The 14,415-nt window shown below is 40.4% G+C and overlaps 1 protein-coding gene across 2 annotated transcripts in view; it reads right to left on the bottom strand.

The window, feature by feature from the left end:
* The window catches only part of BOD1 (biorientation of chromosomes in cell division 1), a 316,515-nt gene that overhangs the window by 104,324 nt on the left and 197,776 nt on the right, over nt 1-14,415 (bottom strand). The window contains exon 3 of one of the 2 annotated variants that reach the window (XM_044069122.1): nt 5,208-5,386. In XM_044069122.1, the coding sequence (XP_043925057.1) occupies nt 5,208-5,386 (179 nt within the window). Of the gene's footprint in view, nt 1-5,207; nt 5,387-14,415 lie in introns of those variants that run through there. The other variant, XM_044069123.1, reaches the window with a different exon arrangement.

Here is a 14,415-nt window from a genome sequence, read left to right on the forward strand (position 1 = left end):
AGAAATGTTTGTTTAAAATCTTGGCATATCTTATCCTGCCCTTCACAGCACTCCTGCTCATCTCAAGTTACTGGCATCCTATAAACTAGTCAGTCAGCTCTTGCTGGTTAGGGAAAGGTTACTAATGGAAGCTATAATATTTAGAACATCTGCTATGTAATTCTTTTGCCAGTGTGCACTACCTCATGTAAAGCACCACCTCCACAGGATAAGGGTATGCATTCAGAAGCTGGAAGTTGTACCAGTTTCAGAAGGTCAATAATAATGCCTTCTGAAAGTTAAAATAATGCATGCATTTAGAGATGCTTTGTAATATACTGGCCCAAAAATGTAATAGAGTCCAGTTCCTACAAAAAAAAAAAAAAAAAAAAAAAAAAAAAAAATCAAATTTATTTGACTTTCATGTTTCTTAACTGTGTACTGTCTGGACATCCTTTTCAAGCAGGACTCAAGCTAAAAAAGGCAAAGGCCATAAAGAAAAACAGTATAAATGCAAACATACAAAACTGCACACAGACAGGGTAATGACGGTCTTATGTGCAGAATTAAAAAAATGTAAATAAATCAGACGTAGCTGTACATATGCAGAATGAACAAAACTGTGCATAAAGGAGAGACTCCTTTGGGTTAATTTTTTTCTCTCTCTCTCTCACCTGCCCTATCTGACGTATTCATTTTCCCATGCTAACAAACTGTACCCTACTGCCAAAGTGAGCAAAAAAGTCAAGCAGTGGTGGGTCATGATAGGTTCACAAGTTCCCACAGGCTGTTAATCCAGTACCAGTGGGTCATTTATATCCTAGTTAATAACCCCACCAATTTACTCCGGCATGAATGAGTAGCAGACACAAACTAGTTTTGACCCTTTTCCACACAGATAGGGTGCGTACTTACGACTTCTCACCCAGTTGTCAAAGTTACTCTTAAAAAGGGTTGTGGAGCTACTCTGCTTTATCTACAAGGCGAGTGTATTCCATAAGAAGAAGTATTTCCTGCAAAATATATCTATCTAAATAAAATGGTTCCATTTGTGCTTCAGTAGAAGTTTAGATCTCTTGGTGGGTATTTAGGATGGTATTAAGTTTTGTAAAAGCATACAAAGTTGCATAGGACTGGATATAGAGGCTCTATAGTCAAGGCACAGATCTCTCAGTAACTGGTGAAAACGGAAAAGAGAGGGTGCTTTAAGATGATTACAGTAAGAAGACATACCCCCCCCTTTTTGGGGGGGGGATGCTGTGGACTCTCAAGCTAGCTCACATGTCTAGATAAGTACTGTGTACCATCACAATGTCGGCAGACACATAGTCAAAACAACTTCCGCTAACTCTGAACTGTTGACTCCCCAAAACCGCAAACACTGACATTCCGAACTGCAAAATCTCACCCCCATTTTGACCCACAGTAGCACTTGTTTCAGGTATGGAGCAGTCGAAAAGGTCAATGTTCGTTGTTTTGTTCGACTTTCTGATGTGCTGGCAGTACAAAATTCACGGAAATGTTCAGGAATGTGCCTGCTGACATTATGATAGTAAACCATAAGTACATACCAAAGGGGCATTGTATTCTACTACTGATATGACAGGGGAGGAGTAAATGAGGAGAATGACTTCCCTGATCTAGAAGATATGCCTCTTGTGACAGTCTGGCTATGGAAAAGGATTTCCTAAAACAGTGGTCACAAGGTGGTCAAAGGACAGTTCACTGACAAAAGAGTGCTCAAGTCTTACAGGTTCATACTCGGGTACTAGGCTAGCTGCCCTTGTGGGTCATTTTAAGCCTACCCAAGTTCACTTTTGGTGTTTGGATTAACCTCTACCATGATTACACTGGCCTTAACCATACCATGGTCATTAATTATATATTAACCTTTGTGAGAATAACTGCGATCATACCACAGATGATTTGAGGCGACCCATGCATGAGATAAAGCATTTAGGAGCTGCCTCTGTTCGTTGATCGTACAGGGGGCAGTCCTGGGGTAAATCATCTATTTCACATCCATAGATCCAAGCTGTACTTGAATATGGGCAGGGATGAACTTTGTTTTATGTGGATGCGGAGGTTGTTCGAGTATTTTCTGTGAGATATACCTCTCCACTCAAACTACTCTGATGATGTTGCAGAACACGTTTAGATCCCTAGACCTAGTATTTCTGATGCCATATGACTTGCTGTTCCATTACATCTGTCTCGCATAACAAGAGTCAAGTTTTTGGGAGGGGGATAACCTAAGTGATAGGAACACGGGTGCCCAGGTTTGCCAAAAGACATAATAGATTCATAGATTAGTACTACGCTAATTGTCCTCAGGGGCCATTTTAAGCCTAGCCAATTACCCCATGTGAGAATCAAACCCTGCACCTTGTGTTTCTAAGGTAAGCACCTTAACCATTATGTCAACCTCTCACCCCTGAATATTTTGGTATTTAATTTGAGGCTGGGTTCCAGGCACCACTTGTCTGCACAAGTTTGGCCCTCCTAGAGAATATGTGGGTTATCCAACTTCACAAAGGGAGGACCCACATCTGACCTAGAGAACTAAAGTCCCATCAGCCTCTCCAGTCTCATCTATAAAGCAATGGAGCATTTAATTATAGACCTCAAAAACAAGGACCATAGGCAGTCAAACACTGGAAACAAACCAGTTTGGGTTTGTTAGGCAGATCCCTCTTCTTGAACCTTACTAAGGAATGAAGACTGGTAATATAATTTCACACTACAAACCTGGACTTAGCCAAAGCCTTCGACATGACACTTCACTCTGGCTTCATGACAAGCTAATCCAATTAAATTTAAACCCATATATCATATGTTACCCTCTGAAAAGCAAACTGTCTCACTGACAGAACACAGTCCGTTAGTCTTGCAGGCGCACAGTCAGCTAAACCTGCTACGTCCCTCAGGAATCAGTCCTGGGACTAGTCCTTTTTTGTATCTACTTCTCTGACGTTCAAGCAGACACCAGGGGCATGTGGATGACAAAGACTGCCGACTACTGCATACTTAGAATCATAAATACTCCAAATGACCTACATATCTCTAGTAGGTAGAAGCAGAATTAGATAAGCAACTCATCAATGTTATAAGGTGCCACACTTTCTGTAGTACGGGGGAGAGGGGATGTTACCTGCTCTCACTACTTGCTATGAAAATACCACTACCACAATGCTGCACTCAGTGCAGCTGTGCACAATAAATACTGATGTGTAGCATTTAGTTTGTCTATTGGACTCTCTTCAAATGCAGCAGCTAGTTAAACAGTACGAACACATATCTCACCTCTCCACAGTCTTCAGGTGTTCCTTGGGATTTTTCCTGCATTACCTGTCCCCTCACCCCCTGCTGTATGGTAGAAACTATGAAAGGCATCCTACATCAACAGATGCAACACAATGCTCCCATTATGAATGCTTCAATGAGCTGCATGGCAGGCTGATACTACCAACGCTCATTGGGAAGAGAATGCAAACTTGGCACTCACCAGGATTTGCCTATTAATCCAGCAAGCACCCCTAACCCTAGGGCATGCAAGTCAACTTCTGTCTGGTCACTCACAGCAACCCACTCTTGCATCAAAATATATCAGTTCTAACATCCAAGACAGCTAAATGAAGCCAGATCAAATCAAGTCTGCAGTTAAGGTTGCATCCTTCTATGCTACAGAGCTAGCAGGATTAATATGCACCCCTTTTGGATTTCAAACACGTACCCCTTTCTGTTATGTTATACATTCTGATCATCCATGGAATGTGTTACATCTGAATATGTAAGGACTGTCTACCTTTTAACGTCATTATTTAATCTCCCAGGCAATGCTTAGAGCACTCATCCCAATAGGAAAAGCAAATTATGCAAGATTTCAAAGAAACACCCCAATATCACTACAGTCAAAATGTCTCCGAAAGCAACGTAAATTGTTCTTGCTGCTCCTGAACAGTGCACTTACACTGAGGAACAATGGTAGAAGTAGCAACATGCAACACAAATCTATACCATCTACCTTCACTTACCATATTTAAAAGGCAACATTTCCTTTAACCAATCATTTCATTGCTTAACTGTAAAGAATATATATAAAAAAAAATTTTGTCTGACGCACAACATACTCCTCTGAGACCTAAGAAAATTCATATTTTAGGCACATTTTTAAACATTCTGAATCCATGGAACTGAGCTTCTAATACCGAATTTTCCAGAGGTCTCAAATCCTGTGCACTACATTTGGGATGACCTCATGAAACAATCCAGTTTCTATGCTCAAAACAATAAGGGATGCAAGGATAAGTATGCAAAAGGAACTGATATTTTACCTGAAAGAACAACTAGACCCACACTCCTTAAGTCTCCTTAGGCTCAGAAAGACCAGTGGGAACGCAAATAGTCTGGGGCTGTTAACTAAACAGAGGTAAAGTGCACTAAGAAATTTCTTAGCATCTGTGCTTTACAGGTAATTTCACTTCTGGTTACAATCCCGATGTTGAAGCTGCATGTGGTTTGAAAATAAAACAGACAACTTGCTTTCTGATGCTTTAGTATCATTTGTAGAGTCATTTTTTTCTTATCACCACACTGGCACAAAGATGTCAGCTTAGTATCTGTCAATGATTTACATACATCAGCAAAACATTCTGGGTAATAAAAAGCACTGTACTTCGTTAGAGGAACAGTTAGTTAACTTAGATTACGGTTTTACTAAAAAAGACTCACAAGTAATAAGTTTCAGTGTAGATAGAGTCTTCACCTATGAGACACAGCTGGCAAATTGACTCACTAGGATACAACACACCCGTTTTGGCACTTAGCATGGAAAATTAGTACCTTCTATACTAATGTGGGTAAGCAAGACATTCAAGGTTCAGTCCTTCATGATGTCATGTCAAGAGTTTTTAACTTAAAAAAAATTAAGGTGCTGTCCTTATGAATTACATGCCTTTGACATTAAATAGTAAAAGCTGATATCGCATATGGTAAATAAATTACTCAAATCTCCAAGGGTCTGTTAATTACATTTGCTAAGGAAAGTGTGACAATACATTCCCTCCCAAGGTACCTTGCCGTAGCTACAGTTCTCCACATAACAGCCTAGTATCTTGATTTTTTTTTTCCCTGCAGAAAAAGTAGAGCAGCAATCTCTGGAACATGGCTGCATTTCTATACTCACCACTAGGAAGCAAACTAAATTTAGAATGATGCTTATACAATACCTTGGCTTGAAGTAGGGAGGTCTTGCTTCTCCAGCTCTGGTAATGTCACCTCATCGTTCTGGTGAGATGACAAAAAATCATGGACAGCTCTCTCAATTTGTGGTCTAAAGATATGATTTAATTTAGGATCCACCACCTGTGAAATGATTCTGTCAACTCCAGCTTCTAACATTCCAGACCTTTAGAAAAAGGAAAAGTAAAACAGAAAGTGTGCTTTACTGACTTGTCACACATATACATGCTCCTTCCACATCTAGTACCACGACCTTTAAACTCTAATAACCACCTAACCTCTCTCTCTCTATACATATATATATATACACATTTCAACCACAATAAAGGAGTTCTACACTGCAATTCCAATAAAGTACAAATAATACAGATCATTGTTTTACTACTCTTAAAAAATTGTTTAATACATTTAGTGTCAAGTCTTACAGTTTAAATGCAGTTTATGGCCTTGACTCTACGTTACTGCTGAAAAAGGTGCATGAACTGACCAGCACACACACCCTGATAAAATATATTAAAGTAAGACAACAGGCTAAAGAGTAACGTGGCAGAGAGGTGAAGGGTGAAGAGACTGAGATACTGCAGAACTGAATAGGAGGAGGAGAGATGTATAATGAAAGCAAGGTCACAAAGAAGGAAGCCGTTGGCCGGAAGCTGAAAGATGTGAGGAAGTAAGCTTTGACCTTGGTGGGAAAAGACAAGGCAAGAAATGTATGAAGAATCAGAGATATGGGAAGCTGTATGCTTCTGTGTATGGGGAAGCAATACTAGAAGGGAGTACAGTTTTAATGAATTATGCAAATGGGGCTGGGAAGGAGAAAGCAGGAATGGAAAAGGATACTACAGTTGTGCATGTTGAACTTACATTAATAGTACATGTTTGAATGATCACTGCTGCAGTAGCTGCACCAATATGGACTATAACCTGACAAGGATAGAACAGCAGGCCAGCTTCCAAAGCTTCAGGGAAACTTCACATGTCCAAACTGTCAAGCGGGGCGCAAAATCCAAGATCGGGTGCCAAGCTCTTCACAGCTTCCGTGTCAGACAGGGAGACTGAACCCTGAAAGGGCAATGCAAAAAAATATACATGTCCATACCCTGGCATAAAAAAGGGGGATGGACGGAGGGAGTGGCTACTGCAGCAGTGAGTTTTCAAACATCTATAGTTATGGCAAGTTCAAGTTACACAACTACGTTATGTTCGTCATGTTGATTACTGCTGCAGTAGCCTTAGCTATATGGGTAGATTTCCCTAGCTAACTACATTTGGGAGGTGGAGAACGGTCCAGGAGTCCCTATAGAATGGTCTTAGCAAAGTTTGATCTAGACCTTAAAGAAGGAATCAAACTTCTAGTGCTTTGTAAAAGTATGCACAGATGACCAAGCAGCAGCTTCTACAATACATCGAAAATCCAACCACTTCCAAAAGTCACAGAAGTAGTCAAGGCCATGGTAGAGTGAGCCTTGATCTTGCCTGGAACAGATTTGTTATGGTGAGTATAATGAAGGGTAATAGCCTTAGACAACCATTAAGAAACAGTCCATTTTGACAGAGGTTGTTCCTTCTTACCTTCACAAGAAATGAGCAATTGATCCGAAGATCTGAATGAATTCGTTTGGTCAAGATAGTACCAGAGTTGTCTGTGGACATCCAAGGTAATACCCCTTTCGCTCTTATTTTTCGTTCAGGAAAAAAATAGGTAGTGTGGCTTAAAATAAACTCATACACCACTTTAGTCATAAAAGGATTAGTTCTCAAAGAAACCCTGTTCCTGTGGGAAATGAGACAATGCTGATTCACCATAAGAGCTTGCTCGGATACCCTTCTTGCAGACGTCAGAGTAATCAGTAAAACAGCTTTCCATGTTAAGAACCTCAAGTCAGCCAGATTAACAGGTTCAAATGGAGCAAATGTTAGCTTCTCTAACACAAAATTAAGATCCCAAAGAGAGGCCACTGGTTTTCTATGAGGTCTCTTATGCAAAACCCTTTTAAAAAGAACATTTTAACATGAGACTGCATTGAAATAGGAGAATCCATGGGCAGATATGCTGAAATGGCCAATAAATGAACCTTGACAGAGGAACAAAAAAGCATCATGTGATAGTAACTCACACAAATATTGTAAAACCAGAGAACAACTAGCCCTAAATGGATGTTGGTTATGTTTCTGGTACAAACTAGAAAACCTTTTAATTTGCTAATATATGATTTTCTAGTAGCGGAATTTTTTGCCTGCATCAGCTGCTCTTCCTCAGAAAACAGTCGCCCAATAAGAAATAAGACCACATCAACCAGGCAGTCTAAAGATGACTGATGGGGTGCATCAAACACCCTTGGTATTGTGTGAGCAGATGCAGTCTGTGAGGAAGCTTGTGGTAATTGCCTCCGGCCTTTTCCAAAAGAACCAAAATGCCTGTGCCAGAAGAGTCACCACAATGATCTTGGGGTACTACTCCTAAATCTTCATAAGTGCCCTGGACATTAGTGGAGAGGGTGGAAAACATACCTCTCAAATGTCCAAATCTTCTCAGAATGCCCATATTTTTGCCTCATATGTTTGGTCTGTTTCTCCAAAATTTGCGGTTTTCTGGCAAAACACTGGCCAATTATTCAGGACTGAAGTCAGAAAATATTGACAGAAATTTGAGTTTTTGACTTCATATCCTTTATAAAATTCATTCCAATACAAAACCTGTTACTACAGCAACTTTCCAAGTTTGTAAAAGCAATATTTAAAAATTGTCTTTATTTTTGGTCTCTCCCCCGCTCATTACTTATGGCTTTCTCCAGATTTCTTTTTCTAACATGTTGAGAGGTATAAACTTGGTAAAAAAAAACAAAAACTGCAAATAAAAATGAAGAAAAAAACACACTGAATTCACAAATGAAGTAAAGGTTAGCGCTTTCGTTTACTGAAATTAGCAAACTTCTTCAGACAAAGTTAAGAAAAAATGAATACACTTGTATAAATTTACAAATCATATCATTTCCTTAAAAAGTAAACCAAGCCTCAAATCACATTCATAGTAAAAGGGCAACTAAGTACAATCCATTCAAAAAATACAAGTATATAAATGTATCAAAAACAATGAAAGTAAAAAGTCACATACATACACGCATATGAAAAAATATATATAAAGAATAAAAATTTTAACCCTATCTAATCAAAGCCCTCAATTTCAAAATACTTTTAACAGAAACTGAATCGTTCAAGCCTGGAGGGGCTAAAGCATTCAGTTTCAGCTGCCAAATAAGCTCTTCCTCATCTAACTTCAAGTCCATTGGTCCCCCCCCCCCCGATGTTGTCAAACATTTTTTCAATAACTAGAAACCTAAACTCATGTTTAGGAAAAGCATTAAATTGAAGTTAGAAAGAGCTTATTTGGCAGCTGAAACTGAATGCTTTAGCCCCTCCAGGCTTGAACGATTCAGTTTCTGTTAAAAGTATTTTGAAATTGAGGGCTTTGATTAGATAGGGTTACAATTTTATATATATATATATATATATATATATATATATATATATATATATATATATATATATATATATATATATACACACACACACACACACACATATATATATATATATATATATATATATATATATATATATATATTTTTTTTTTTTTATGTATATTTTTGTATACATTTTTTCATGTGTGTGTATGCATGTGACTTATTACTTTCATTTTTGATACATTTATATACTTGTATTTTTTGAATGGATTGTAGTTAAGTTGCCCTTTTACTATGAAGGTGATTTGGCACTTTAAATTGAGGCTTGGTTTACTTTTTAAGGAAATTATGTCTTGATCTGTAAATTTATATAAATGTACTCATTTTTTCTTAACTTTGTCTGAAGTTGTTTGCTAATTTCAGTAAACGAAAGCGCTAACCTTTACTTCATTTGTGAATTCAGTGTAGTTTTTCTTCATTTTTATTTATGTTGAGAGGTATAGTAGAAAGGCATAAATGTAGATTACGTCCAAAGAAAAAAGGAATCGGTTTTCCAGACCCTCTTACATGAAGTCATGGAAGAAAACTTTACAAGTTGATTGTTTAGTAAGAAGGTAGAGGTCTTCTTGAAGAATAACCCACAGATGGATCAAATCTTTAAGTCCCCTAGATCTAGTTTTCATTTGCGAGGGTCTGCCCTGGTCCTGTTCAGCTTGTCTGCCATAATTTAATCCAGTGAAATGTAGGACACCTGTAGAGTGACAAAGTGCTGAGAAAACCCAAGCTAACATGGCTAGTCTACAAAGGAGGTATGACCTGGTCCCCCCCCCCCCCTTGCCTGTTGACGTATCACATAAGTGTAGCATTATCTACAACCACTTGAAAAGTTTCTGGGGATCTAACCATCCCTCGTGTGCACATGGAGGACTTCTGCCCACACTTTGTTTCTTAACTTATAAATCCTATGATCTCCTTGGATCTACTATCAGGTTAGCCTACTAGGCATTCAATACCCTATCAGTCTTACAAACACTGTCTAGAATTTTCCATTTGAGTAAAAATGTAATAATTTGTTTGTGTATCTGTTTTTGTGTTTGTTTACATCTGTGCAAAAATCCGGTTTTATTTTGTGCTTTAAACTGTAATGTCTTTTTGGAGCTTTTCTCCCCGGGCCGCCACTAAAATTGGACATGTACCAGTTGGACTATCCCGGTAAACAAATGTAAAATAAAATAAAATAAATAAATAAAATAAATTAAATAAATAAAGATGATTTAAAGAGTTGAGTGTCTTGATCAGGGTAAGCATCTCCACGATACTTATGTGCTTGCATCTGTCCTTGCTGTCCCACAACCCCTGCACTTTTATCCCTCCTAAAACTGCTCCCCAAGCAAAGTCTGAAGTGTCTATGGTGACGACTGACCTGGATTAAAGGTTGTATGTCACCTCCACCAAAAGATTTTGCTTCTGACAAATCCCCAGCACTAGGATCAGAAAAGATAAGAGATGTTAATGCTGGAATCAGAGAGATTTCAGATACCACTACATCTTACGTGTGAAGTCTCGCCAGGGGTGTCATGAGAATCATAGATGTCATGAGATGCAAAATTCTAAGGTACTCTCTCACAGTGACAGAAGTCTGAATGGAAAAAACACTTAGAAATAGATCTAAATAAACACATCCCAGAGACAATCCTGTGTGAGACAGTCAAGAAAGACTTCTGAATGTTCTCCTGGAATCCCAGTTCGTGCAACAGAATTCACCCAAGAGAACAATTCCCAAAACCACGACTTCACAAAGATAAGCAAGTCGTCTAAAATGCAGAAAAATGTGGAAACCCTGTAGCCTGCAATGAGCTATAATCACAGCTAGACACTATGGACTATCCACTGCACCATGAGTGTTCACAAAGAGTAAGGCAGAGAAAGTACAGTTGTGTACCTACCATAAATGTAGATGTTCAAGTGCATGCACTGTTGCAGTCATTACACTTGGGTTATCCTGCTGGCAGGCTACCCGCAGTCGGCCTGAATTCCAAAGTCTAGGTCCGGCGTCGGTTGCTGTCGCTTCTTCCCTGACATCAGTGCGCCAGGGGTATAAAAGATGCAGCCGACGCTATTTTTTTTCAGTTTTTCTTGCCCCAGATGTCAGGTGCCCCCAAATTGGTAGGCTGAAAATTATGCCAATAAGTATGCATGCACAAAAATAAACATTTCCTTCATCCACAAGCAAATACACCACATAGGTTGTATAGGATAGAGAAGTACATACAAGTCCCAGCAAAGAAAAGGGGGATGGTGGGTGGGTAACCTGGACTGCAACAGTGAATACACTAACATCTACATTTATGGTAGGTACACAACTGTACTATGTTCATCATGTTTCACTGTTGCAGTCATTACACTTGGGTTGAATCCCAAAGCTGAGGTTGGGTGGCTAGGTCTAAATAGGATTAGGAAAGGCTATAAGGCCCTGCAGAACTGCAGTGGCAAAACCTGCTCTGGATTTAGAGTAGAGAGGTAAGTGGTAGTGCTTGGTAAAAGTGTGCACTGAACTCAAAGCTGCAGCCTCTAAAATGTCTTTGGTTGGTACTCCTCTGAGGAAGGCTGCTGAAGTGGCTGCTGCTCTGGTTGAGTGAGGCCTAATGCCCTTAGGCACTGATTTGCCATGTTGCGAATAGCAGAAACGAATGCAGTGGCCTATCCATTTTGAAATAGTCTGCTTTGAGATGGCCTTTCCTTGTGATCCTGCAGCATATGCCACTAAGAGTTGCTCAGTCTTTCTGAAGGCTTTAGTTCTAATCCAAGTAGAAGCGTAGCTGTCTGTGCATGTCCAAAGAATGCAGGAGCGCCTCACGCTTATTTTGTGGGTTTGGATAAAAGGTAGGCAAATGAATGGTTTGGTTAAGGGCCACGCTGGACATTACTTTAGGCATAAATGTCGGGTTAGTTCTCAGAGAAACCCTGTCTGGATGGAAAATGATAAAACGTTCCACAGCCATGAGTGCCTGTAACTCTGAGACAGGTCTTGCAGAGGTTATTGCTAGGAGCAGAGCTGTTTTCCAAGATAAGAACTTTATTTCCGCTGTATTGGCTGGCTCAAAAGGTGGCAGTGTGAGTTTTTCCAAGACATAATTGAGGTCTCATGCAGGTACTGGTGCTCTCCTTGGGGGTCTTATGTTTTTGGCCCCTCTGAGGTACTGCCTTAGCAATGGATGTGAAAACATTGGTGGTTCCGTATTGTAATGAGCTGAAATGGCAGAGGCATGGATTTTAATTGATGAAAAGGATAGGCCTTTGTCCAGCATCTCAGTTAGGTATTGTGAAATCTGAGGAATATTTGGTACAAACGCATCAATTCCTTGTGCCCGGTTCCAAGCACAGAATCTTTTCCATTTTTCTGCATAAGATTTTTTGGTACTGGGCCTCCTGGCCTCCAAAATAACATCCATCACTGCTTTAGACAGAGGTGTGTTCTGAATGGCTACATTATCCGCCATGCTGCCAGATGTAGGGTTCTGAGTTGGCTGTGCAGGATCTGATTGTTTCGTTGGGTCAGTAAATGATGAATTAGAGGCAATGTCCAGGCTGGGCGTTGAGACAAGCTCTTTTGGATTGGGTACCAGTGCTGGCGGGGCCAGTCTGGAGCAATAAGAATCATTTTTGGCTTCTCTTGTCTGACCCTTAGGAGTACACCTTGGGGAGGAGAGGCAGAGGAGGAAAGGCATATACTGTTATAGTGTTTTCTAGCTGAATGATAGAGCATCCACTTTCCTGCTTGCTTGTGATAGTCCTTGTGCAGAATCTCTGTAGTTGGCAGTTGTGAGGGGAGGCAAATAGATCTATGTCTGGGCATCCCCATTTCTTTACTATCATGCTGAAGACCTGTGGATCCAGTTTCCACTCATGGGGATCCGTGAGGTTTCTGCTTAGTCTGCCAGAGTATTTTTCTTTCCTGGCAGGAATTGTGCTTGCAGCTGTACTTGATAAGTCAATGCTGTGTCCCACAAAGTCATGGCTTGTCTGCAGAGTGGGTAGGAATGAGTGCCTCCCTGTTTATGTGCCACATGACTGTAGTGTTGTCCGTCCTTATCAGTAGTTGTCCTGGGTGGAATAGATCCTTGAAAGCTGTCACGGCATTCTGAACAGCTAGCATCTTTTTGATTGATATGAAGATGCCTTTGGCTTGTGGGCCATGTGCCCTGAATACATTTTCCTGCCATGTGGGCCCCCCCAGGCATAATCTGAAGCATCTGTTATTGACTGCCTGGCTGTGGGTAGGGTGAATGGCTGTCCCTTGTTGTGGTGACAGGCCTGTGCCCACCATCGAAACTCCTGTTGCAGGCAAGGAATGAGGGTAATTAATGTTTCCAGGCTGTGACAATGTTGAGTCCAAACGCTTTTTAGATACCATTGTAGTTTCCTCATATGCAGTCTGGCATATGGAATTAGCAGAATGCAGGATGCCATGAAAACCAAAGCCTGCAGAATTTTTCTTGCAGATAACTGGGTCTTTGTTGCCAACATTTTGAAGTAAGAAGTCAGTTGCCTTTATTTGTCTGGCGTGAGATAAGCCATCTGGGCAGTTGTATTTAAGTTTGCACCCAGGAATATTATCTCTTGAGAGGGTACTAGATTTGATTTATTTTCGTTTACTGTGTACCCTAGGCAAATTAGTAATCTTTTTACAAACGCCAGATGCTTTAATAGAATGTCCTTGTTCTCTCTGCTTGAATAAGGCAATTGTCCAAGTAAGGACATATTTGAATTCCTCTTTGTCTGGAAAAAGCAATTACTGGTGCCAGGCATTTTGTGAAGACCCTGGGTGCAGTAGATAAGCCAAAGGGCTGTGCAGAGAATTGGTAGTGCATTCAGCCAGCTGTGAATCTGAGGTATCTTCTGCAAGATTGTCTGATTGGAATATGCAGGTATGCCTCTTAAGTTCCAAGTTACAAGCCAAGCCTTCTTGCCCAGCATGGGCAGAAGCTGTTGCAGTCAACATTTAGAATTTTGGAATGTCCAGAAATGTGTTTAGAATAGACAGGTCCAGTATTGGTCTCCAGGCTTGGTCTTTTCTGGGTACCAAGAAAAGTCTTGAGTAAAATCCTTGTCCCTGCTCTTGCTGTGGTACTTGCTGAATGGCCCTCATGTCCATGAGGGATGAAACTTGTTTTTGTGCCTCTGCCCATTGATTGTGTGGCAGGTCTGGCATACTTTTTGCCCTTGGTAGGGTGTAAAAGTGGAACCTGTAGCCCTGGGACACTATATTCAAGACCCATTTGTCCTGGGTGATCATGTGCCAATTTTGAGAAAAAAGTACTAGTTTTCCCCCTAAGGGGGCTGCCAAAAGATAAGTGCTTGGTGCTGGCAGAGGAAAGTCATTGGGACGGTTTCCTATATGGCCGTGATTTGCCTTCTCTGGCATTGGAGGAAGAAGCACCGCACTGCTTAGGCCTGTATGAGCCCTGGGGCTGGGATCTGTATCTGCCTCTTTGTGGCCTGTCTGACACTGAAAGGACCAATTCTTTGTAGGCCAGTTCCTGCTAAATCTGGGTGGCTGTACCTGTAAGAAATCCTTTACTGTTTGCATAGATTTAGCTTTGTCCTCCATTTTCTTCAACACCTCCTCTGCTTTAGCACCAAATAAGGTATCATGCTGTAATGGAGCATCTAATAATTTTGCTTTAACATGATCAGGCAGATTCTGTTCCTTTAACCAAGCATGCCTCCT

The sequence above is a fragment of the Protopterus annectens genome, chromosome 4.part0 (assembly GCF_019279795.1).
Source record: "Protopterus annectens isolate FY-2018-M chromosome 4.part0, PAN1.0, whole genome shotgun sequence".
Taxonomy (NCBI): Eukaryota; Metazoa; Chordata; order Ceratodontiformes; family Protopteridae; genus Protopterus; species Protopterus annectens.